At 42.1% G+C, this 21,404-nt stretch overlaps 1 protein-coding gene across 3 annotated transcripts in view; it reads right to left on the bottom strand.

The window, feature by feature from the left end:
• Nucleotides 1-21,404, bottom strand: part of klhdc3 (kelch domain containing 3) — a 36,499-nt gene that overhangs the window by 13,951 nt on the left and 1,144 nt on the right. For 2 of the 3 annotated variants that reach the window (XM_080017088.1, XM_080017089.1), the window contains exons 2-8: nt 19,895-20,139; nt 17,741-17,917; nt 17,497-17,612; nt 17,346-17,417; nt 15,214-15,427; nt 14,647-14,733; nt 11,889-11,997 (exon numbers count right to left, since the gene is read on the bottom strand). In XM_080017088.1, coding sequence (XP_079873214.1) covers nt 11,889-11,997; nt 14,647-14,733; nt 15,214-15,427; nt 17,346-17,417; nt 17,497-17,612; nt 17,741-17,917; nt 19,895-20,063 — 944 coding nt within the window. In that variant the 5' untranslated portion in view covers nt 20,064-20,139. Of the gene's footprint in view, nt 1-11,888; nt 11,998-13,426; nt 14,459-14,646; nt 14,734-15,213; nt 15,428-17,345; nt 17,418-17,496; nt 17,613-17,740; nt 17,918-19,894; nt 20,140-21,404 lie in introns of those variants that run through there. The other variant, XM_080017090.1, reaches the window with a different exon arrangement.

The following is a 21,404-nucleotide window of genomic DNA, read 5'->3' as shown; positions in this document are numbered from 1 at the left end:
CGAGATGTTTGTGACATACCAGTTCAAACAAGGAAGAGGTAAACCGTGTTCGTAGCTTCTGCCATTATTCTGTTTCAAATAGTTTTAGATTTCAAAATTCTGAGAATTTTCCCCTGCAGGCTGGACCCCTGATAATAATAATCATAATAATAATAATAATAATAATAATAATAGTGATAATAATAATCCCCATATAAAACAAAGTCATTTTGATTCAACGTGTGAATTCTTAAAGGATTGTGGGTAAATTACCTGGTGATACTGTGATAAAAGATGACTACAGTCTTTGTGGCATTTATTAGTCAAATGGCCATGTTAAGGCACCTTCAGTCTGCCCTTACAGAGACAAAATGCAAAACAAAGATAAGATATTTTTTTAACATTTATTTATTTTGGAGGCTGTGGTATGTATCTGGATAAATTTGATTTGAAACAAACCAGGGGCCATTTACAAAAAAGCTGTTAAAATGTTTAATTGCAAAGCTGAATGATGGCATCTCTTCCTCTTCCAATTCACCTGTCATAGTCATATAAAGGACTAGTTGCTCACATGACATTGAGGATTTTGAGAATAACAAATGTCGCTGACAACAGAACTTAAAAACAGACATTGCTTTCAGAGATTAACATTTTTTCCCAATAACGGATGCTATGCACCACTCCAACCACTGGCATTAAAGAAAATGTTTTTGAAAAAATGTTTTTCATTATAATTATTATTAGAATTATAATTTTTGATGGTGAGTAACTAATATGATATTTGAAAGTTTGATTTTCAACTTCAAAATAATTTTCAAATCCTTTTTTATTCCAGGGAACAAAAATGCAATTAAACAGTGATAAAATGTGTATGTTTTTTCACTCTACAGTGTGGCAGAATAAATTTCCCACTCATGCTCTCAGAGCCATGATATTGCCCCAGACTATAATGATACCAGAGTGACATCGTAAATGGGCGCATTTTAAACAAATCTGGCGGCATCTGTGTTCACAGACCAACACAGGGAATCAGCTGATGCACCTCCCGTCACCTAGCTATCTGTGCCCCCTCCTGGGTGGAGAGAGGGCAGTGGATTAGAACCCACGGCGGAGCAGACTCAAGCCCCATGTAGGCTGAGGCATTAACTACAGCTGCCTCCCGGAAAGGCGTGCCTGACTCCAGATTAGACCAGGGAGCTGGGAGCCGGGAGCCGGGAGCCACCGCGGAGGCTCGCATCTCAAATCGCGATTCCTGTGGACTACATGCAGTGGCCATGGTGAGGGCGTCATAAAGGACAAATAAAACTGTGTAGCAAAGTTTAAAGAACACCAAACTTTACATTATATTGGAACAGGCTGTTATCTAGCCGGCTACCCACAAAAAATTTGAGAAAATTGTTAAATATGTCTCAGGGGCTAGCTCACAGTTAATTAACACCAATTCACTAGAGGGTGTCAAATTCTCTTCTAAGGCTGCAGTAATGTTCTGGTGAAGAATAAGTCGCTTCCTCCAGAGCCCAAGTGTTCAGCTGGGACTCTAAACCCAAGTGTCAAGGTCAGCCGCCCAGCAGAAAATGCGCACTAAAACACATTTAGCCCCCTGCATTCATTCAGACTACAGTCATCTGAGATATGATTTTAAAATACATTCAACGGCAAGCCGTTCCTTTTCTTTCTTTGCAACAAAGTTAATGTCCTTTCATTAGGCCTCCTTGACATGCCACAGCAGGGCAATCCTGCAGAACAATCTGATGAAAGCTGCACCAGTTGAACAGAAAAGTAAAATGTACCTTTCCTGTACTACAATAGTCGTGTGTCTGTTTTGTTGCCTTGGAGAGAACTCTGTAAACATGGACTATAGAGTGTGAACAAAACCATGTCAAGTCATAGTTTTTTTTTTTTGTTTTATCACTGTGTTCCTGTGTTGTCGTTCTATTTCATAGTCTTATAGTCTGGCTTTAAACTTGGGATGAGGGGGCTTAAGCCATAAAGTATTTTTGATTTCTGTATAAGTGAGCTCCTCAGCAAGCCCAGGCATCACCTGGACAGGGTGTTTATTTGAGCCGCTGTGCAACACTCACCCCTATGACACCTAAATGTATACAGCCTGATGGTCGGGTTAAGGACAGGTTAAGATGTAGATGAAATACTATCAGGAACTTGTCTTTGAAGAGTAAATCACAGAGCCTGTGCCACGCACCGTAGTCTCGTCCCGCCACGTGCGGGATGCCGCTCATCCGGCTTGGGTCAACTCCTCTGCCTGACAAGTTAACACACACACACACACACACACACACACACACACACACACACACACACACACACACACACACACACACACACACACACACACACACACACACACACACACACACACAATACAGGAAACCTCTGCAACTTACCCTCTGACACGAAAAGGGCAAATGGCATCCAAATCTAAAGGGGGTGGAAGCTAATCTTATTTCCACAGAGCAAATTTCCCCTGGGCCATTTTGACACATCTTGGACCGCAGAGCGAGTGCCATTAAAATTATACGGATTCCAGGACTGATGCAGTTCCAAATGGAGCACAAGCGCTGACAGGTGAGGAAATACAGTGCTTTGGGATTAGTTCTACCCGGGCGGCGTGTTGTGTTTAGTCTAACCTTTGAACTGTCAGGTTAAACAGCGATAATAAGCCGTGCTTTAACCAGCTGGACTACCATAACATCGGCCCTACCGCCCGCTGATAAGGTGCAATATGGTCTTGTCGGTGATATCGAGGCACCAGGCACTCGTGACCTTTGTGATCCGCTGGACTGCCACCTCGCGCCTCCTTGGCGGACTCCTAGGTTCAACCTTGGCAGGTTTGGAACAAAAGTGTGAGGTTTCAGGCTGATTAAAAATCGTGATAGGGTTGCGGTGGATTAAACTCCCAGGGCTTTGGCTTGGGTGTTTTGGCTACAACAGAGATTACCTCCTATGTGGTCCTCCTCGAACTCAGACGATGGTAAACCCCAGACCCTAACTACCTGCACAGCTCCCATTCACAGACAGCCAAACAAGTGGTTATTTAGATCAGCACAAACCCTCAATACAGCTTACATATGTACAGGTACCAAAACGCATGAAGACAGGAAAAGTTTAGTCTTTTTTCATTTATTAAATAAATTGTTCAGGGGTATGGTGTGCCAAAATGTTAATATTGATCATTCCTTAGTGTGAGAAAGAGGCATAAATAGATCAGGCATTGATGCCTAGATTAATCTCAATATGACACTGAGAATGTCGTCAAACACTCCACTTCCTTATTTACAAAAGCGTACTGCGTAAATCTTCAAAATGCCAAAAAGGATGCATTGTGTGACGGGCTGGCAGGGCAAGGCAAGCATGTGCGCGTGAACACGTACAACACTAACGTCAGCTTGACAGGAGGAGCAATGAGTCATGAGCCCAAACACACTCTAAAGATAAACATGGACACACGCCACCCAAATGCGCAGAGAGTTACACACACAAGCAAATAAACACCATCATTAACACTGAACTACAAAGAGATAAATTAAATAAACCAGTGCTTTTCTAGCACAGAATCAAATTAGAAAGCAGCATGTTAAAAAGCAGTCACCAAACGTGACTGAGGATGTGACTGGATTGGACACTTGAATGGCAACGCTGTGGCCAGATCCGTGGTGGTATTTCATGTTCCCTCAAAACATTATAAAAATTGGTGGTAAAATGGCACTGGGGGCAAGAGATGCCCTTCTGATCTTTTTGTTATGTAGTGGTATGGCCCTTACCAGGTGTTCAATGATGTTACTCTGCTTTAACGTGCACAACCATCTGCAGCACACACGCATGGTTTTAATAACATATCCAGTAATCTGCCCACATGTGCCCAGACTCTGAGTTTCTGTTATCCGGTAATTGCCAGTTTTTGACCGGGAAAATCTGTTATAGTCCGACATATGTGAATCTCCCCGGTCATAATGTCCGGTGAAAATAATTCCCTCCAAGCACTATTTGAACTGGTGCTGGGTGGATTATTTGGATAAAAAAAATAATAATAAAATCAGCAGATCTGTTCATTTCCACACTCGCAACAGGAAAGCCAATCAGTTTGGACGATCTAAAGCAAATCTGAAAGCTTCATATTGGACCAATCACGTTTGTCGATATAGAACTAAGCCCCCCCCCCCCCTCGTGGACAGCTTGTGCTTGTAAACACAGTAAACACGGAGCCAGCGTCTAGAACTCTGAGGAGAAGCAGAAAGATGATGTGTCGTTGGGACACATACATCCAGCTTGGTGTTTTTTTGGGATATTAAAGTTCCAACCCAAAGCAGACGGTAAATATTCATTGTGTAAAATATGTCGATGTGACGTCCCAACAAAGATGGAAAAAACACCAAAACTTTATTATTTATTTAGACCTACTCTCCATATTTATTTTGTCTTTGATTTGATCAAAATTTTATTTTAGTGAAATGTTAATTAAAGCCGCTGCACTAGTTACTTATGGTTCATAAATGGAAAATATTTGATTTAAAGTTGTAATAATCGTAATATTTATTTATTTTTAAAATGGCGTTAACTGACGGGACTAATTTTATTTTGAATATTTATAAATACATGTGTTCATGATGTCCTTCTCTATATAGCTTGTTTGTCAATCGTTTTTAAGCTCAATAAACACAGATAATAATTGACCGGAATCTTTCCCATTTGTCCAGGAAATTGAAATCTCCCAGAAATCTCTCACTCTGCCTGTCACCTGACAGGCAGAGTGAATGCACCTACTGTCTGCACTGAATGCACCTACTGTGCACCACTTCCCTTGCACCAATCCTGCAAGGGAAGTGGGTCATGGCAATTGTACATTCTTTGGTGATTATGAAAATATGGACTTTCTACAATAAGATTTAAATTTGTCAGAGCTGCATATGAAAAAACATATGAAATAATGAATCAGAGATGATACATCACTTTCCATGCAAAGCTAAGAGTGTGCAAGTTGCAGACCTGCCAAGTTTTGGAAAATATTTTGAGTACTAAAATAGTGTAACAGGGAGTCTCCGTGGCGTTTGAGTCACTGCAGCTAAATGACTGCTTTAGTTATTGTCACCGTAGCCGTCTCATAACGAAGCCAATCACATGGTATGCAAGCTACTACAGCTGACTATATATAGTTATTCATCTTGTTAGGATATAATGCTTGAAATGCATCGTGTTGTAAAGTTACCCAACATGTTTACCAACTAGAGATGCACCGATTGCCATTTTCTTGGCCGATTCCTATTTCTGATTCTTTTTAAGTCTAACCTGCAGATTCTGATGTTTGATCTGCTGTACGTCAATGACAAATACATACAGTGATCTGATCACGCTCACGTGACAGGACAGCTGCACATAGGGATTACTGCTGCAATTTTCAGTTACCACAAAAGTGAGATTGCCCATTTGGACACTGTGTTTATTATTGTTCATTATTCACTATGGATCAAAGAACATGAAACAGTCACGGATTTCCAATAGAATTGAATATGGGACTGTCACCAAGTTTCAGTATAATTCAATTTGTAACTCTCACTGAGTTTTAGTAGAACACAACATATAACTAACATGGAAAAGTCAAGTTCAAACTTCAAATGAAAGTATCTTTTACTTTAAGTGCAAATATACATATTTATATTTTATTTATATGGTACTTTGCAAATAAATTGCAATCATTACAAAAAAATTAAACAAATTAAATAAAAGGCAGACTCTTCTCGCACTCGTTCACTGGAAGTCCTCCTTCCCTCACCGTGCGTCAAACAAAGTGAATCAAATTGAACGACTTGTTTTACTGAGTGACTCGTCAAGAACCAAGTCTCAAAAAAAGAGTCAAACTCTTCATCATGAGCAGAGCTGCGCTGTGGCAGCGATAGAAACGCAGTCTGCACAATGTTAGAATATTGTCAGATAAATAAATAATTGATCTAATCTTCTTTGTTTACCTTGGAGAACCTCCAAACAGCGACATTTTCTTTCTTTCGCTCTCTTTGAGCGTCAACTACGCAACATTACGTTGCTATCGGGTTTGAGTATTTTTACGAGTCAGTTAACATGTTAACATTACGGTCACAATTTTATGCTTTATTATAACTCTCCCACTTCCTATTTTACCTCACAAAGCAGCGTTACACCTGGGTGGATAATAAAGTACTGCTCAGTGCTGCGTACCAGTGGATGATGAATGAGAGGAGAGGAGGGGCTTACAAAGCCACAGGTCATAGCATCTAGTCCAATCCGGGGGATGTAGTTTAAATACCCAATACATGTACAGTATTGTTTTTTAATTTAAATCGATTGCCGTCATTAAATAACTATATATTTATATATATATAGTTATTATATATAAGTATATATATATATATATATATATATATATATATATATATATATATATATATATATATATATATAACTATATATATATATATATAGTTATTATATATAAGTAGTGTCAGCTTGCATTTTGTACCTGTGTATTTTCACTAATAGTTGCATGCAGGCAGGTTGGCAGGTCTGAAGTTTTCATATCAACCAATAAGAGCAGCATCAAAAACACGCTCAATGCGTTGTTAAGCACAGAAATCAGCTGGTGTAATTATCTCACATGACGCATGGTGGCCTACTGCGTATTATACACATTATATAAAGTGCTTCACTGCGTCTGTACTGTAATGGTATTGTCTAGTTGGTATGCCAAATAGGTGTTTACTATGTACATGACCATAGCGTATACAAATTGTAGTGCACCACAATGACATACTACATACATTAACTGAATAAAAATAGAAATGGTCTTATAAACCTTTCCAGTGCCAGTGAATTTATATAGAGAAGACAAGATTAATAATGTACGCACCATCACCTATGGAGAAAAAAGTGAAAGTTGATTGTCTAATAAGCAGATTATGGGGAAAGTGATGCTACAGAATCTGATTTGCTGAAAGCAGCTGCAGGCACGCAATTTTAAGAGTAAACTTATACCCAATTGCAATTATGTGGCAGTGAAATGTTAATAAAAAAACAGTCAGTTAAAACTGAAAATGTCTTCAACTGGCATAGGCGTCCTATGGACACGCTGCTTCTACTCCATTTAAAGGTCAGTGCTCGAGCATACAGAACCATTTTGCTATTGTTCAAATAGACTCTTCAACCAGTGTTTGAATGCTTTGAGGGATAGAGAGGGTGATCATGTTGTTACTCCCCAAATGGGATTACATAAGGTCCACAGCCCTCACCTGGGTCTGCTGGGCAAAATGGGAAAGGATCAAAGGGAATCATTCATCGCCCGAGGCCATTTTGATATGGTTAGGCGAAAAAAAAACAGCCTGCCGTTGCTCCTCCCTGCCTAGTGCGAGAGGCTGTTGAAACCCCTTTGATGAAGACTCAGATTAGGAGGATGGTCTACAAGGAGAAAAGAACTGCCAGAGATAAAACAAAAAAAAGACATCCTAATTATGTGGCTAAACATCAGAGCCAGACCGATATATTGGTTTGGCAGATATATCGTCATTAATTGACTTTTTTTACAACATCGGATCGGCAGTTATGCAGCCGATGCGGTCCGATTTTTAAATAAGTATAATAAAATCAAAAAATTGTCTGTTTTACACTACTTTTAAGTTACTCACAAAAATAAGCGCAGAAGTCCGACTAGGCATTATAAATGCATCCATGTTTGTCGACACTCGCGTTTAGACACGGCTCTCCGGGCAGATGCTGCGTTCATGGGAAACTCTGAAAACTATTTTTTTTCGGAAGTGATGATGCGTTCACTGGAACTCTGAAAAAATAAAAAATAAATTTACATTATATTAAATTTTTTTAGCAATCAAAAATTCCTTGTGTTTATTTTTATTTATTTGTTTGGTTATAAGTAAAATGTTCTCAAACACAGACGCTTTAAGAAAGTACATGGTTTTCAAATTAATAAAAAAAAAATTTACACTTTTGCCAAAATATCAGTCAAAACATCGGTAATCGGTCTAGAACTCTCCAAAATCAGGATCATCATTGGACCTAAAAATCTGGCATTAGTCGGGCTCTATTAAACAAACATATCATTAAAAAGTTTTTAATTTATAAAAACAACCTCAGTCAATTATCTTCAGTTTTATAGCAGTGGACATAATTGTGACAAAGGTAAATAAGGTTTGAGGTTTCAAGTCTGATCGCAGAGTATATGCATCAAACTGAGATCCAGTGGCTCAAGCGACTCTGAGACTCCCTTTCACTAATCCCAAGCTGTCCGCTCTCAGCACGCCAATCTGCCACGTTCCTATTCACATCCTGCCCCTCAACATGGACATATTTATCCACCCAGGCTTTTCGTACACGACTGTACACAGACGGCGAGGAGTGTCAATAGTGACTGCTCATGCACTCAGCTGGGCATCTACGTAACCTGAAGGGGCACCGCCTTTGTTTGGGATTGAGACGCCGCAGCACCGACTCCCACCGGAGGTAAAATATTCATGACATCTACTCCTTAGTGGGTGATGAAAAAGGACTGGGGTGGGTCCCCCAGGGAGCCCCCGCCCGGCTGCTCACTTATGGTGTGCTTAGGTGAAGGTCAGTGCAGGTGGAGTAAGTCATGCATGTTGGAATGGGTGGAGGTGGGGGTGGTGGTCATCCTTCGTGGGCCGGTGGGCAGGTCCCAGCAAATGAGTGTAACAGAGGCACCGGGGACATATCAGGTTGCGTTCCGTGAGAGAGAAACACTCCCAAAGGTCGTAAATCAGAGATGGGGCAGAATTTCACGCCTATCTGCAGCTCAGCAGGCCCCTGTTTACACTGGTGTAAGTGGCACTGAATAGACTGTCACAAAATGTCCAGACACACACACACACACACACACACACACACACACACACACACACACACACACACACACACACACACACACACACACACACACACACACACACACACACACACACACCTTGACAAAATAATGGCAAAGGGTGTTGGTGGGGGGGAAACAGAATTTAGCTAGTTTACAACAACAAACAATAGAATGATCTAATGGGATCTAAAACCAAAATTTGCCTGACAGTCCTCCTGTGACAACACAGGAGAACCTGTGTTTATGATGCACTCTTCCAAGTGCAAGCATAGGCAGAGATTTTCTTCAGTGTATTTCTGTTACTCTACTCTTTTTATTTTATTTACCTTTATTTCATACCAGTCTCTCATCGTTATTCTCATTGAGATTCAGAATCTCTTTTACAAGAGAGACCTGACCAAGAAAGCAGCAGGCGATGTTATTGAACACACAAAATAAAAACATAACAGTACAACACAATATAAAACAACACTTACACCCTGAAAGAAATCTTGTGTATACATTGACATCTCATCAGCCCTGACGGCTGCTTTTAATAAAAGTAGTTAGAAAGTTTGCTCCACTCGTCAGTGTTCACTGCACCGCAACAACATAGAGGGCTCTTTTTGGGCGAGTTTCACTCACGCAATAAATTATCACTGAGCAAATTCCTGCAGGTAAAGTAAATATCATAAAGTGGGAATAAATATCGACAGGAGTTCTGGTCTGGATCAATCCGAAAGGCCGGCTTCACAGGAAAACAAGACGGCGGCCATAAATTTAAACACCATTTCCTAGACGGGCCCGGGCGAAATGAGGAGCCCCGCTAAGAACACAAGCAAGATGTCAGGCGAGTAATTCACAGTGGCCCGCGCGGGCGTTTGTCAATTTCATTGAGACAGACACAAATAAGGCTTTAGCCATCTTAATTAACCCCCAAAAGTTGTAAAGCCCCACATAAACAAACACAAGGAGCGTGGCGTTCACACAAGTGCTAGGAGAGCCGAAGCACCAAACTGGCAAGAGAACGTGCGCCGGCGGGATACTACAGAGTGTTTGGAGCTGTACCACTGCCCTGCTATTTAATTACAAAAGAATCCAAAAAGAAAAGCTGCCTATGGCACATGCTTGGTTTTCTCCAACCAAATAAGAGTGCCAACGTTAACAAACACAGAGGGGAACACTTTGCTCTTTGCTTACACACTGCTTACGAAAGTTCCTGTGCGAAAGAGGCTTATGTGCTGCTTTGTAAACAATAACAGTCCAACGCTGGTCAGCAGAGTTTGTGTGGCCGCCGCGCTCTGGGCCCACAGGGATCATGCGCTCATTCAGGAAACAACGTCTTAATGGGAACACTGCCAAATGAGAGAAGCACTCACTTCCCCAATGGCCCAATCAAAACCAGATACACCATGCCATCACCCGGGCGTTTCCCCTTTGCCCCAGAGTGCCGCTTTAAGTGCATGTTTCCAAAAATACAAAGATGTAAGGAAAAAAATTATTATTGCCTGCAGGGCCAAAATGCTGGCCGCAACTCTTAAAGGTGGGCTGCCTAAACTCAACTTCCATGGACGCCTTGTTGGACGCGTGTGCATTTAACCCTGGTGTTGTATGAATTTACACCATAGACCGTCAGTACTCCAAGAAGATGTTTGATATTCCACTAAGAGTAAGATTCCCCATGGCTTATCTGCTTGGGACAGGAAATCAGGACTCCCGAGCGGGAATCCTGTGCTAATCCCAGGGAGAAACCCAAACAGAGCGCAGCCATCTTCCATAATAAGCAAACAAGCGAGTCCCTCCTCTTTCCTGCCCTGCATTAGGAAACTCTACTTACAGATCACACTCCACAGTTCCAAAGATGTTCTACTCTGCTGTGCTTTAAAGCGGCAATATTTATCAATCCATTTTAATGTGTTCTTAACAGTTGAAAGCTTAGTGAACTGTGCAATGCAATCTGAAAAGCCATTTTTTCGTTTTTTTTAACTCACTATCCAGTTTTATTAAATAAATAGTGATATCTTCTGGCTTAGTAGGAAGTGGTAGGGTTTAATTGCCCTACATAATTGATATAGCCCCGACATTCACCAAATCAGAAGGAAATCTTCCCGAGAGACTGCACCAAGGCGCAGCTCCCGCTGAGCCCTTCTTGCGTATTAAGAGTCTGCAGCTCCCTGTGCCGCGGTGGCCGGTGGAGCGGGAGACGACAGTGCCCAGCAAGGGCCGGAGTCCGCAGGGGCCTCACAGGCTCGGGAGGACTCTTATCCGCAGCCTGACGATCTCCCGCTATCAAGTCGGCCCAGCAGGGTTCAGTTGATAAGGCCGCACTGCTGATAACGGCAGCCCAGATTTCTGGACCGCTCTAGACGCATGCTATCAGCATTAGCCAGCTCGTTACGTGAGCGGCTACTGGTCTATCAGAAGGCCATCACCAGGCGAATATCACCCCCCCAAACAGTGCTACCGTCTTACAGTCAACTGATAGATGCTGCAGACTGGCTGGAGTCTTCTTTAGGCATGGCGAAAGGAAGAGCCCGCTGGGCTATACAGGATGCTGTGCAGCTTCTGAGACACTACCATTATGGCCACAATCAAAGACTTAAAGAGTTTAAGGGCCTGAAAGAGAGAGCTCGGCAGCATTACCACGTCCTGTTTAAGCTCAAGCGTAATTTGGTCTCGTTTCTTTGGAGCAAAACAAAAAAATAATAATACAAATAATTTCCCTCCATTACTTTAAGATGGGCATAAGACATGCAATATATAAATGAAATAAAAATGTCCAACTAATTTTTATGTTTTCTTCATTTAATTTTCATTTACTCTACTAGGTAAACAAACTTTAGATCTCGCTCCCCTCTATCGCTTCGTCTATGGTTCTCCACGTTCCTGTCTCTACGCATGTCTCTCTCGATATGCAGATCTACAAAGTTTACATACAAAATATTGATCTTCTTTGGATTGATCAAAAATCTATTTTCAAATCATGCATATCTGCATGAGTTGACACCTTCCCGGTTGTTCAGACGATGGTCAGAACATTCAGCTGCCTCACCTGGTTCCTCCAAAGAGAATGATGCGATCTCCAACCATGCAGCAGCACTGCCGTCTGCGCGGACACGGACCTTTCCCCTTGGGTTCCACCTTTTTCCAGGAGACGGCCTCTGTAGAGCACGGGGAACATTGTAGAGCAAAGGAACATTAACACGTAGAAACAACCTTTTAACCGCCCTTCTACAAAAAAAGTATATATATATATATATATATATATAATTATTTATTTTTTAATAAAGTTCCACTAAAGATTTGGCACAAGCATTTATTCAAATAATGAACCATTCTTCCTGAAAATTGTTGAAATTAAAACAACTTTTGGTTTGCACATATGTATTACGTTGGTAAGCAACGGAACAAAAAGAGCTTATTCCACAAATACACTCAATTGGCCTGGACAATATTATTGGCACATTTTTAAAGTTCAAAGTAATAATTCAATTTTAAGTAGGTGTTTCTACGATCTAACGATCTGAAATGTAATAATAATTAAATCAGTTTGAAAAGAGAAAAGTATTCATTCTGCTGTACTCATTCCACACAGCATTGACAAAAGAAAGAAAGGCAGAGTTGTCTTTAGAGACCAGATCCAAGTTCGCAGTAAACAAAATTAAGCCTTCAAAGGAAAGAACGTCATCCAAACACAAAGGATGTTCAGTGATCTTTTGGGGTTGCTTTGCTGCCTCTGGTACTGGGTGGTTTGAATTTGTGCATGGCATCATGAAATCAGCCAATTGCACTGGTATTTTGGAGCACAACACCGAATCCAGTGTCAGAAAGCTGCGTCTACTCTGAAGGTCATTGGTTTTCCAGTTGGACAATGCCCCGAAACACACTCAGAGAACGGCTCCGGAAGAGTTCAAAACAAAACACTGGACTGTTCTGAAGTGGCCAACAATGAGTTGGGCACCCTTCAAATCTGAGAGAACTGGAGCAGTTTGCAAAAGAAGAGTGGGCCAAAGTGCCAGCGGGAGTAGGAATGGCATTGATGGCCATAGTAAGCACTTCATTCTCGTTATTTTCTTCAAAGGCTGTGCTGTTCTGTCAATGCCATTTCTGGTCATTTTACGATTTGAAGGGATGCGTGCGGAATCAAAACCAAAGAGTCTGTACAATCAGAAAAATTTAGTTTTATGGAGAACAAATACTTCCGAATTGTTTTTTTTTTTTTTTTTTTTTTTTTTTTTTAATTAAATGCAAGGGTGCAAATATTTTTGAAACAATAATTATTACCTGCTCATTGTCCCCGAGAAATGCATACTTCCAGCTGAGTTTCTTTTAAGGTCGGGGGACTCGTGGTTTCCTGGCTACAAATAGCTTTATGGAAAGACTTATGTAGCAATGCAACTTTTTCTCAGGGGGGGCCGTGTTGTTGTAACTACCCCTCTGTTAACATGAAACCTGCTCTGGCTTACCACTTGTGCCTCCATTTCATCGCCTGTCTATATTTAACTCCAAAAGAGGTGGCCCTAGGACACAGCAGTGAAAAGAGTAAGCGCTGTAGGCAAGAAAACAAAAGAGCTGTATAAGATAGCTTTATTCCTTCTTTATTTTTAACACATTCTTGTAGTGGCAGAATAGGAAATAAATCCTCCTCTATCTACAGTGAGGAGTGAGTGACACCATTGAAGCCCACTCAGTTGATCCATATAAGGATGAACGGTGGAGCTTCACCCTCAGCAACAATGGCGTCACTGCGTCTCTATGACAACAAGAGCTTCAGTCTTTGTTGGGGTGATAATGCTTTCAGAGGTGCTTCCCTCTAGTGGGCTGCTAATAGTGCCAATATGAGTGCGCAAAGAGAACGTGTCAGGCTGTGCCATAACACATAGCTCTTCATCTCAGCTGATAAGAACATGATTTTATTTCAGGATGTTTCCAGCTTGCCTAAAAAAAAAAAAAATTTAAATAAATGTTTAGCACACGGACTAGCCGGATGAATACCCTTGCACGCAAAAATTGGCAACTGGCCTGTCCAGCTCAGGATTAATGCAAAACATACACCACATTTCACATGGTAGCATACCAAAAAATAATAATGGAGCAGAGTGGGGGTATGGGAAAAATAGCACAGAGTTCTAGTTTATATGCTGCCTGCCGATACAGCGGACTTATCGCTAGTACCGGATGCTGGGTTGCTTGTGAAGCGTGCTCCAAGCGTCACAGCGGCGTAACAGTTTATAATAAAATATTATATTGAGAATGTAACACAGGATCATCCCCGGCCCCGGTGACAAACCAGTTGGGGCCTTGAGCAGAAGTGATCCTTCAAAAATAACACTCATTTAAATAACCGACACCAGCAATCCCACTTCAGAGATTTGGTTCTCATCAACTTTGTCAAGTGGCTGCTGAGGTCTAAGAAATTAAACCATTGCAGAGTGTTTCATTTGCGCCCGGTGGCAAACGAGACGTGACACTCCACATTCCATATGCTGCATAACAAAAGGAATGCAGCCAGCCGTCATTACTGGAGTGACAGTGATGCAAAGTGGAGGGATCGGCCGCGCGTCTCGCTCCAGAAGGAGGAAAGTGGGTCAAGCCGGCACCGGCTGGCTGGGCTGCCTTTCCCTGCACAGAGGTAAACACACCAATGATGTCTCAGGCCCAAAGGCAGAGGGAGGGGGCACCAAAAAAAAAAAAAAAAAAAGAGAATGATGCCGATATCAACCGCCCCTCCATCAAGAAAGACTAGATTAGCAGCAGTGGACGCTCGGCAGCTGCCAAACCGTGATGTCGGTGAGCGAATGGTGAGCCACCTGGGTTAAACTTCCAAAGGTCGTTGAAGTGGCGGTCCAAACGGGCGTTATATCCCCCAAATATGTACAGCTCTCCATTGTAGGCAACTTGGAATGGAAGGACAGAAAAAAAAAAAAGATAAGCATGACAACAATTTTACAGACTACTGTAAAGATCGCAAACATTTCTTGATACACAGCACTTGAAACCAACTGCACAGGCATGGCCTGGTGTCAGAGAGTGGTAAAACTAAATAAAGACAAATCATGCACAATTACACAGATAATAGCACTCAAATGTCCATCATCGGTCAAGGCCACAACTTGTGTCATTAGGTTATATGGCTCGAAAAAAAATGCTCTGCTTTTATCATATTATATACAATTGAAATAAAGACTTAATCAAAATTGTATTTTCTTGGTGGTAAATCTTTAAATCTGTGCCTTAATTAGAGAGCCAATCTCTAGCAATGAGGGCATGAATTATGCAGCCCTAACCAATTCTCCACTGCTGGGATAAATCGTTTGATCTAATCAGAATTTAGCAGGTAGTGATATTGTGTGTGTTAATATATAGGGATGTCTTACAAGCTGAATGACTCCTGCGTCCTTCTGGCAAAGGCTGTGCAGAAGGAGTGCTCAGCCAGCAGTTGGTCTCTGTATCGAACACTTTGATCTTGTTGCAGTAGATCTCATTGTTAGAGTGGAAAGGGCCGAAGCGGTCCGCCCGTCCCCCAAACACATACATCTTTGTTCCAATGATTGTAGCTGAATGGAAGTCTCGCCAACGTGCTGGTGTTCCCTGCGAGACAAAGGCAGACACGGCCAATGTTTAGTGAAGAGTTAAATCACCACCCAGATAGGAACCATTTCTAGAGCCGTAACATCCGGCATTTGTCACCAGTGGGAAAGGAAGAGCCCGGGTCCCAGTCTCGGTTCAAATGACCCTGCAATAGACCCGGGTTTTAATTGGCTCCACCTCCAATCAGCTCCGATGTGAGCAGGACACCCGGGTCGAACCACTCATTTTGGCCCCTTTACCTGCAGGATGCGATGCGCGTTGAAATTCCAGGCGCTGGCGCATAAATAGACAGCAATATCCACGTATCATGCCATCATTCAGATTCCATTTAGAATGTACAATCAGAAGTTATTGACTTTTTTTTGCATGGGGGACCATGAAATGTGGCGAGTGTGGGGATTGCACCGTGGGGAGCACGGCGGAGAATCCTCACAGTCCCTGCTCCCCACCGTCGAAGGACTGGTGCGCACACAGGCCAGTGCAGCATGGAGTATCCATGGGTGACTTGAACGACGACTCAACACTGTAGTGTTGAGTCTTCATGAACAATCCGATTCTTTTAAACGGCTTAAAATAAAAACTTTTCTTCCCCCAAGTTTTACATGCTTTGATTGAGAGTGTGCAGGGAGAGGAGAGGCTATGCTGTCAATGTGTTTGTGAGCGAGAGTGAGAATGGGACAAGGAGGGGCAGTGCGAATCAATGCGATGCGCGCAGCTCTACAATTACATAAGATTTTACCCATTTTAAATAGTAACAAGAAAATAGAAAATCAAATTTGGCGGTCAATGTTGATATTGTGTCTTGCCACCACAAATAAATTGATGTGTGTGAAACACTGCAGTCTGTCATAATCGGCTGCGTTATCCCAGAGGAAGGTTTTCCACCTTTTGAAGAAATAATACAGTTGAATTAGGCCATCAAATTACATTTCATGCTTCTAAAACTATGCACTGGCACTGGGGGTCACTAAGCTACGTTCACAACAAACTTCCAATTAAACAGTGGCACCTAGTGGACAGAGTTACTTTATATAGGACATTGTTAAAAGTTGCAAAATTGCAGATACATTTCTCCAATCCCAGAATGTGTCGCCATTTTTCTCCTGGGATTTAAGTTGAGAAAAGAGGCTCACTGTGCAGTACAAGGCAAGCTAGATATACTTAGATACATACTGTATCCAAAAATAAACAGACAAAAGAATGCCACCCGACCTCACTAGAGTGCGATAAAATCTCTACTTTATTTGAACCATAAGGCTGCTTGCAGTAGCTTACCAGGGCACAGTCAAATTAATATTGACACGACGTGTTCTGAATAAATTCACAACACCACACATTCTGAATAAATTCATAAATACCATATCCGAAAAATGATATTTCTGATTATATTGAAAAACCTAATGCCAGCACTGCATTAGCTAGCCAAATGGAGAGTGAAGTGTTTATAATGGTCAGCCCACAGTAATCTACCTGGTGGAAATGGTTGTTAAAAAAAAACTCAAGTCAAGGCATGAAAGGCATGGTCTTCAATAGCACACCTGAATAAAACAAACTGAAAGCTTTCGCATTTTTTATCGTTTGAGGAAATGCATTGTACACCAATGGCATGATCTCAAATGGTAAGTAATATAATCCTGTGCAATGCCTTTTTGAACTTGGCCATCTACCAGAAAGCTGCATTGCTCTATCCAGCCCGTGTGATCACTGGGCGTGCCTGTGGCAGTACCGTCTGCTGCCAGAGGTCGGATGATTTCCAGTGAAGGTAACCTGACACGCAGACCTCCCGGTCGAGCCGTGTGTTTTGTCTCGGCCCGAGGTCATTGATATTTGGAGCGGTACGGCCACACAGAGATATTTACAAAAAGGAAGAACAATGAGGGTTGTGGGTCAGAGGTGTAGCTTTGTGACTTCAACTCACTCTGGCGTTAATTAAAGACCAGACCATGGAAGCGGTGTCCAGCTTGTGGATGTCATTGGAGAAGCAGTCAGCCTAAGGGGCAGCAGAACAGGACAGTTACATTGTGTGGCTCAGAGAGGGAGTTTCACGGCGAAAAGCAATAGAGACGTACCAGCTGCTCATATCCTCCAAAGATGTACATGGCCTTCCCAAGGACGCAAGCGGAGTGGCCGTCCCTTGCCCCTGGAACTGTCCCTGAAATTTTCGGCGTGAACCATCTGTGGGTGTCTGTGGACCAGAAATTAGTTCAGATTACATTAAGGCCATCGGCCACGCGTTGCGGTCTCTTACAGATGGAAAGACGTAGATACAGCAATGGTCACGCAGAGCCACAAGTTGCAGGCGGCTTTACTTACTGACATCAAATGCATAGAGCACATTGCAGGCCCCCTCTGTGTCATTACGCCCACCCCAGATGTAGATGATGTCTTCCAGCAACACAGCGGTGTGACCGTATCGCATATAGGGCACTTCACGGACATGCTCTCTTCCTGGAGTCCTTACCGGGGGCAACTTCATCCAGCGCAGAGAGACTGGGTTTTAAAAGTGTGACGGAAGACAACATATAAAAAATAAAAACACATAAATGTGGTTTCCAAAACACGGCAAAATAAACAGCACGTAACCCCATGTGACAGTCAGTTTTAAGAAATACTCAATTAATATTCACGCCCACACCAATTACTACAAAGTAACCGCCTGTTGATTTCCATAGGAGACCCTTTTTGGCTTGTGGGGGGAACTGCTGCTCTACAGCACAGCACCCTGACAGGAATATAAGCACACCTCAGGCAGGTATCAGAGAGGAACGTGGACCAAGGCTCCGCTGGTTGAATGGCAGATTCTCTAACAAATAGGACTTCCTGCCGCTCAGATTATTAAGATTGAGGAGCATCATGTATGCGTAATGTGAGACTCAATACGATTCTGCACCGCACAATAAAATGCCATAATGCATCTTACCCTGGAGTACCCTTTCCTGAAATATGTTCATGGCATGTATTTATGAGAACACTATGGATTGTTTCTTGATTTATGTGATTCCATCATTGAAAATAATTACTATTGAGTTTCCATACCTGAGAAAGGATTAAGGAGCTGAAGTTTGTAAGTTGAATAAATAAATGATTTTAAAAAAAGGACGAAGCTTTTAGACTATTTGACATGCAAGGCAAGTTTGTTCTGAAAGTGTTGCTGTATTTGAGCAGGTGGAAAAACAAGCAAAAAAAAAAAATGTTGAAGTCAATATTGATGGGGTACTCTTTCTGTAAATGAGAATCATCTATCTTGCCAGGTAAGTTTACACGTACAAGGAATTTGTCTTAGTGAAACTGAGTTTTTCCAATTACTTAGCAGCTGAAGGGCCTGATGCTCAAATTCAAACAGCCGGTATAGAAATATTTCGCAAAGAGTCAAATTAGAAGACGTGACATCTGCTGTAAAAACCAAAATCAGAGAGATGACACCCAGTGTGAGTGACAAGATCAACTTTGAAACAATGGCCGCCGGTTGTCCCATTTCCATTTCAATCAGCCAAAAGGGATCTTCATGCAGGCACGGGATTTCCGGCGCTCTTTTCAGGTCAGAAGTAGCAGGTGGGCTTGAGTTACTTAAGGAAGTTGTAAAAGCTCAATGCTTCGGCTGCGCACGAGAAAGAGGGAGCAGCGGGTGTTTTTGTCTGATAGACGTTTGATACCAATTTAAATAGAATGCCTGCGTTTGTGTGTTTAAGTATGAAAGCACTTTGAGGTATATTGCCATTCTGATTTGTCATTTCTGTTTACATTTTCAATTTTCTTTATCTTTTTTTGGCTAACTTATTTCTGACTTATATTTAATGTTCATCATTCTTTCGTTTATTTTAGAATTTTTTTCTTATATTTAGGTTCATCTTTTGTTACGTTTTCTGTTCATTTCATTAGTTATTGTATATGATGACATTTTTCAGTTTATTTTTGGGTGAATTCAAATTTTTGTTTTTCTGATATTTTCTTCAGGAGTTTAACCACAAAGACAGAGACATGTCTCAACAGCAAAACAAGTGTGGAGTCTTCGGGACTCCTTGCCTGTGATGTTTGTTTTTTTTATTTTAGACTTAACCAGTCCTGTCATCTACTGCCATTAGCCCAGTTCAGAATGACTTATCATGACAACAAATCACAGACCTGATTTGTTTCAATGGCTACTCATATCAAAGCCAAAATTTATTGTTTGCGGGTTTATATATATATATATATATATATATATATATATATATATGTATGTGTGTGTGTGTGTGTGTGTGTGTGTGTGTGTGTGTGTGTGTGTGTGTGTGTGTGTGTGTGTGTGTGTGTGTGTGTGTGTGTGTGTGTGTGTGTATCAGAACTAGACGATTAAATCAAATTTTATTTGATTATGATAAAAGTACACAGTACGTACAAGAAGACAAGTCCAAGAGAGAAAACTGAATACACATGAAAATAAGTAGGATAGTAAAGCAAAAAACAGTTCTTCTGCAATGAACCACGAACCTGTGTTGAAGACGTGCACGTCAATCTGTCGGAGAGTTTCGTAGTCCTCCCCAGAGCAGTAGCCCCCGAAGGAGTACACTTTGTGGCCCACTGCCACAGCAGCATGGTTGACTCTCCGCGGCCCTCCTTCTAGGTGCACCGTCCAGCGCAACATTCCGGGCTCCAGCATCTCCGTGCCTCACGAGCCCTTAGACCATCGCTCTCTGCCTGGCCTGCCCGCACTCCATCACAGTCACCGTCAATACCTAAGACCCAAATGAGAACGGAGAAGGAGAGGGTAGCTGTGTTGGAGGGCTGTGGGGATTTGGGGTAAGGCTGGGATTTAGAGGAACGCCAAAGGGCAGCGTTCACGCTCTCAGGCTACGAACCGCTTAGCTCTGCTCCACCCGGTGCTGACAGGCCCTTGAATTATCTGAGTAGGGAGAGTATTTTAAGAGGCGATTAGGCCTACACCTTTCACTCTCCTCTTTCTTCCTGGTCAGTGTTGCTCCCGCCCCACGCCTTGCATTACAAAAGATCTAAATATAGACTGCTTGCATCCTTAATAATAAGTAAAAATCGGTAAGCTATGCTCTACCACAAAACCCAGTGGTTGAATTTCACTTCACCCTTTGCTTTACGGGTTGCAAAAATATCTACAAACTGAATGACTGAACTCTGAAGTTAATAAGTTGCTGATGTTGGCCCAGCGCCTCATTCTACTTTTTTTTTTGCCAAGCCTACGATAAACAACTTATTATCATTACTCCTCCAAGAGGGGGAGGGACAATCACCATGGGTGAGAAACATAAACAGAGACAAACAACAATATGTACTTGACAAAATACAGGCACAGAAACATCAGACGACAACATTTACTTGACAAAACATGATTAATTAAGTGGAAGAAATTTGGAATTACAGCACGTGCGTCTTCCTATGATAGCTGTAGCAGTAAAGGAGAGAAGGGGAGAAGGTTGTAATCATGAGGGTGTTCGAGGCGTGTTTGAGGCAGATGTTGGTAGTGTGTGTGCCTATGGTGAGACCACCTGTGTGTGTGTGTGTCCACCGGTGAATGCGCAATACTTTTCCCCAATTAGTTCTGGTGTATGGCATCAGAACTATATTGTAGCGCCTCCAAGCAGCAGAAAAGGCCTCGCAGTCAGCCAACCAACCACCCACAAGTGCCGCAGCCGAATAGTCAACCCAGGACCTCGCCCAATTCTACTTAACTGAGTCACTGTCTCGCTGACCTCCAACCTTCCCTTTGACCTTTAGAGTGGACATTTAAAGTACTATACTATTAAACGCGGGACTCTATTTTGAGCCTGCAACACATCCCCGAGGAGCAGCATGCAAACCGGAGCCAGCCAGCAAGTCTTTGCCAGACTCGATCCTGCTTGGTATTGTTTATCACTGTGCTATTGGATGATGACCTTTAAAGCCATAAACAAAGACGACTCCATTTGACATCTGGAATCAGGGTGGAGTTACACTACTATGATAACTTTGCAATATTGAAAAAAAAAAC

Source organism: Zeus faber (assembly GCF_960531495.2).
Source record: "Zeus faber genome assembly, chromosome: 16".
In the NCBI taxonomy this organism is placed as follows: Eukaryota; Metazoa; Chordata; class Actinopteri; order Zeiformes; family Zeidae; genus Zeus; species Zeus faber.
Note: the sequence above shows the minus strand (reverse complement) of the source record. Positions and strands in the feature narration are given on the sequence as shown.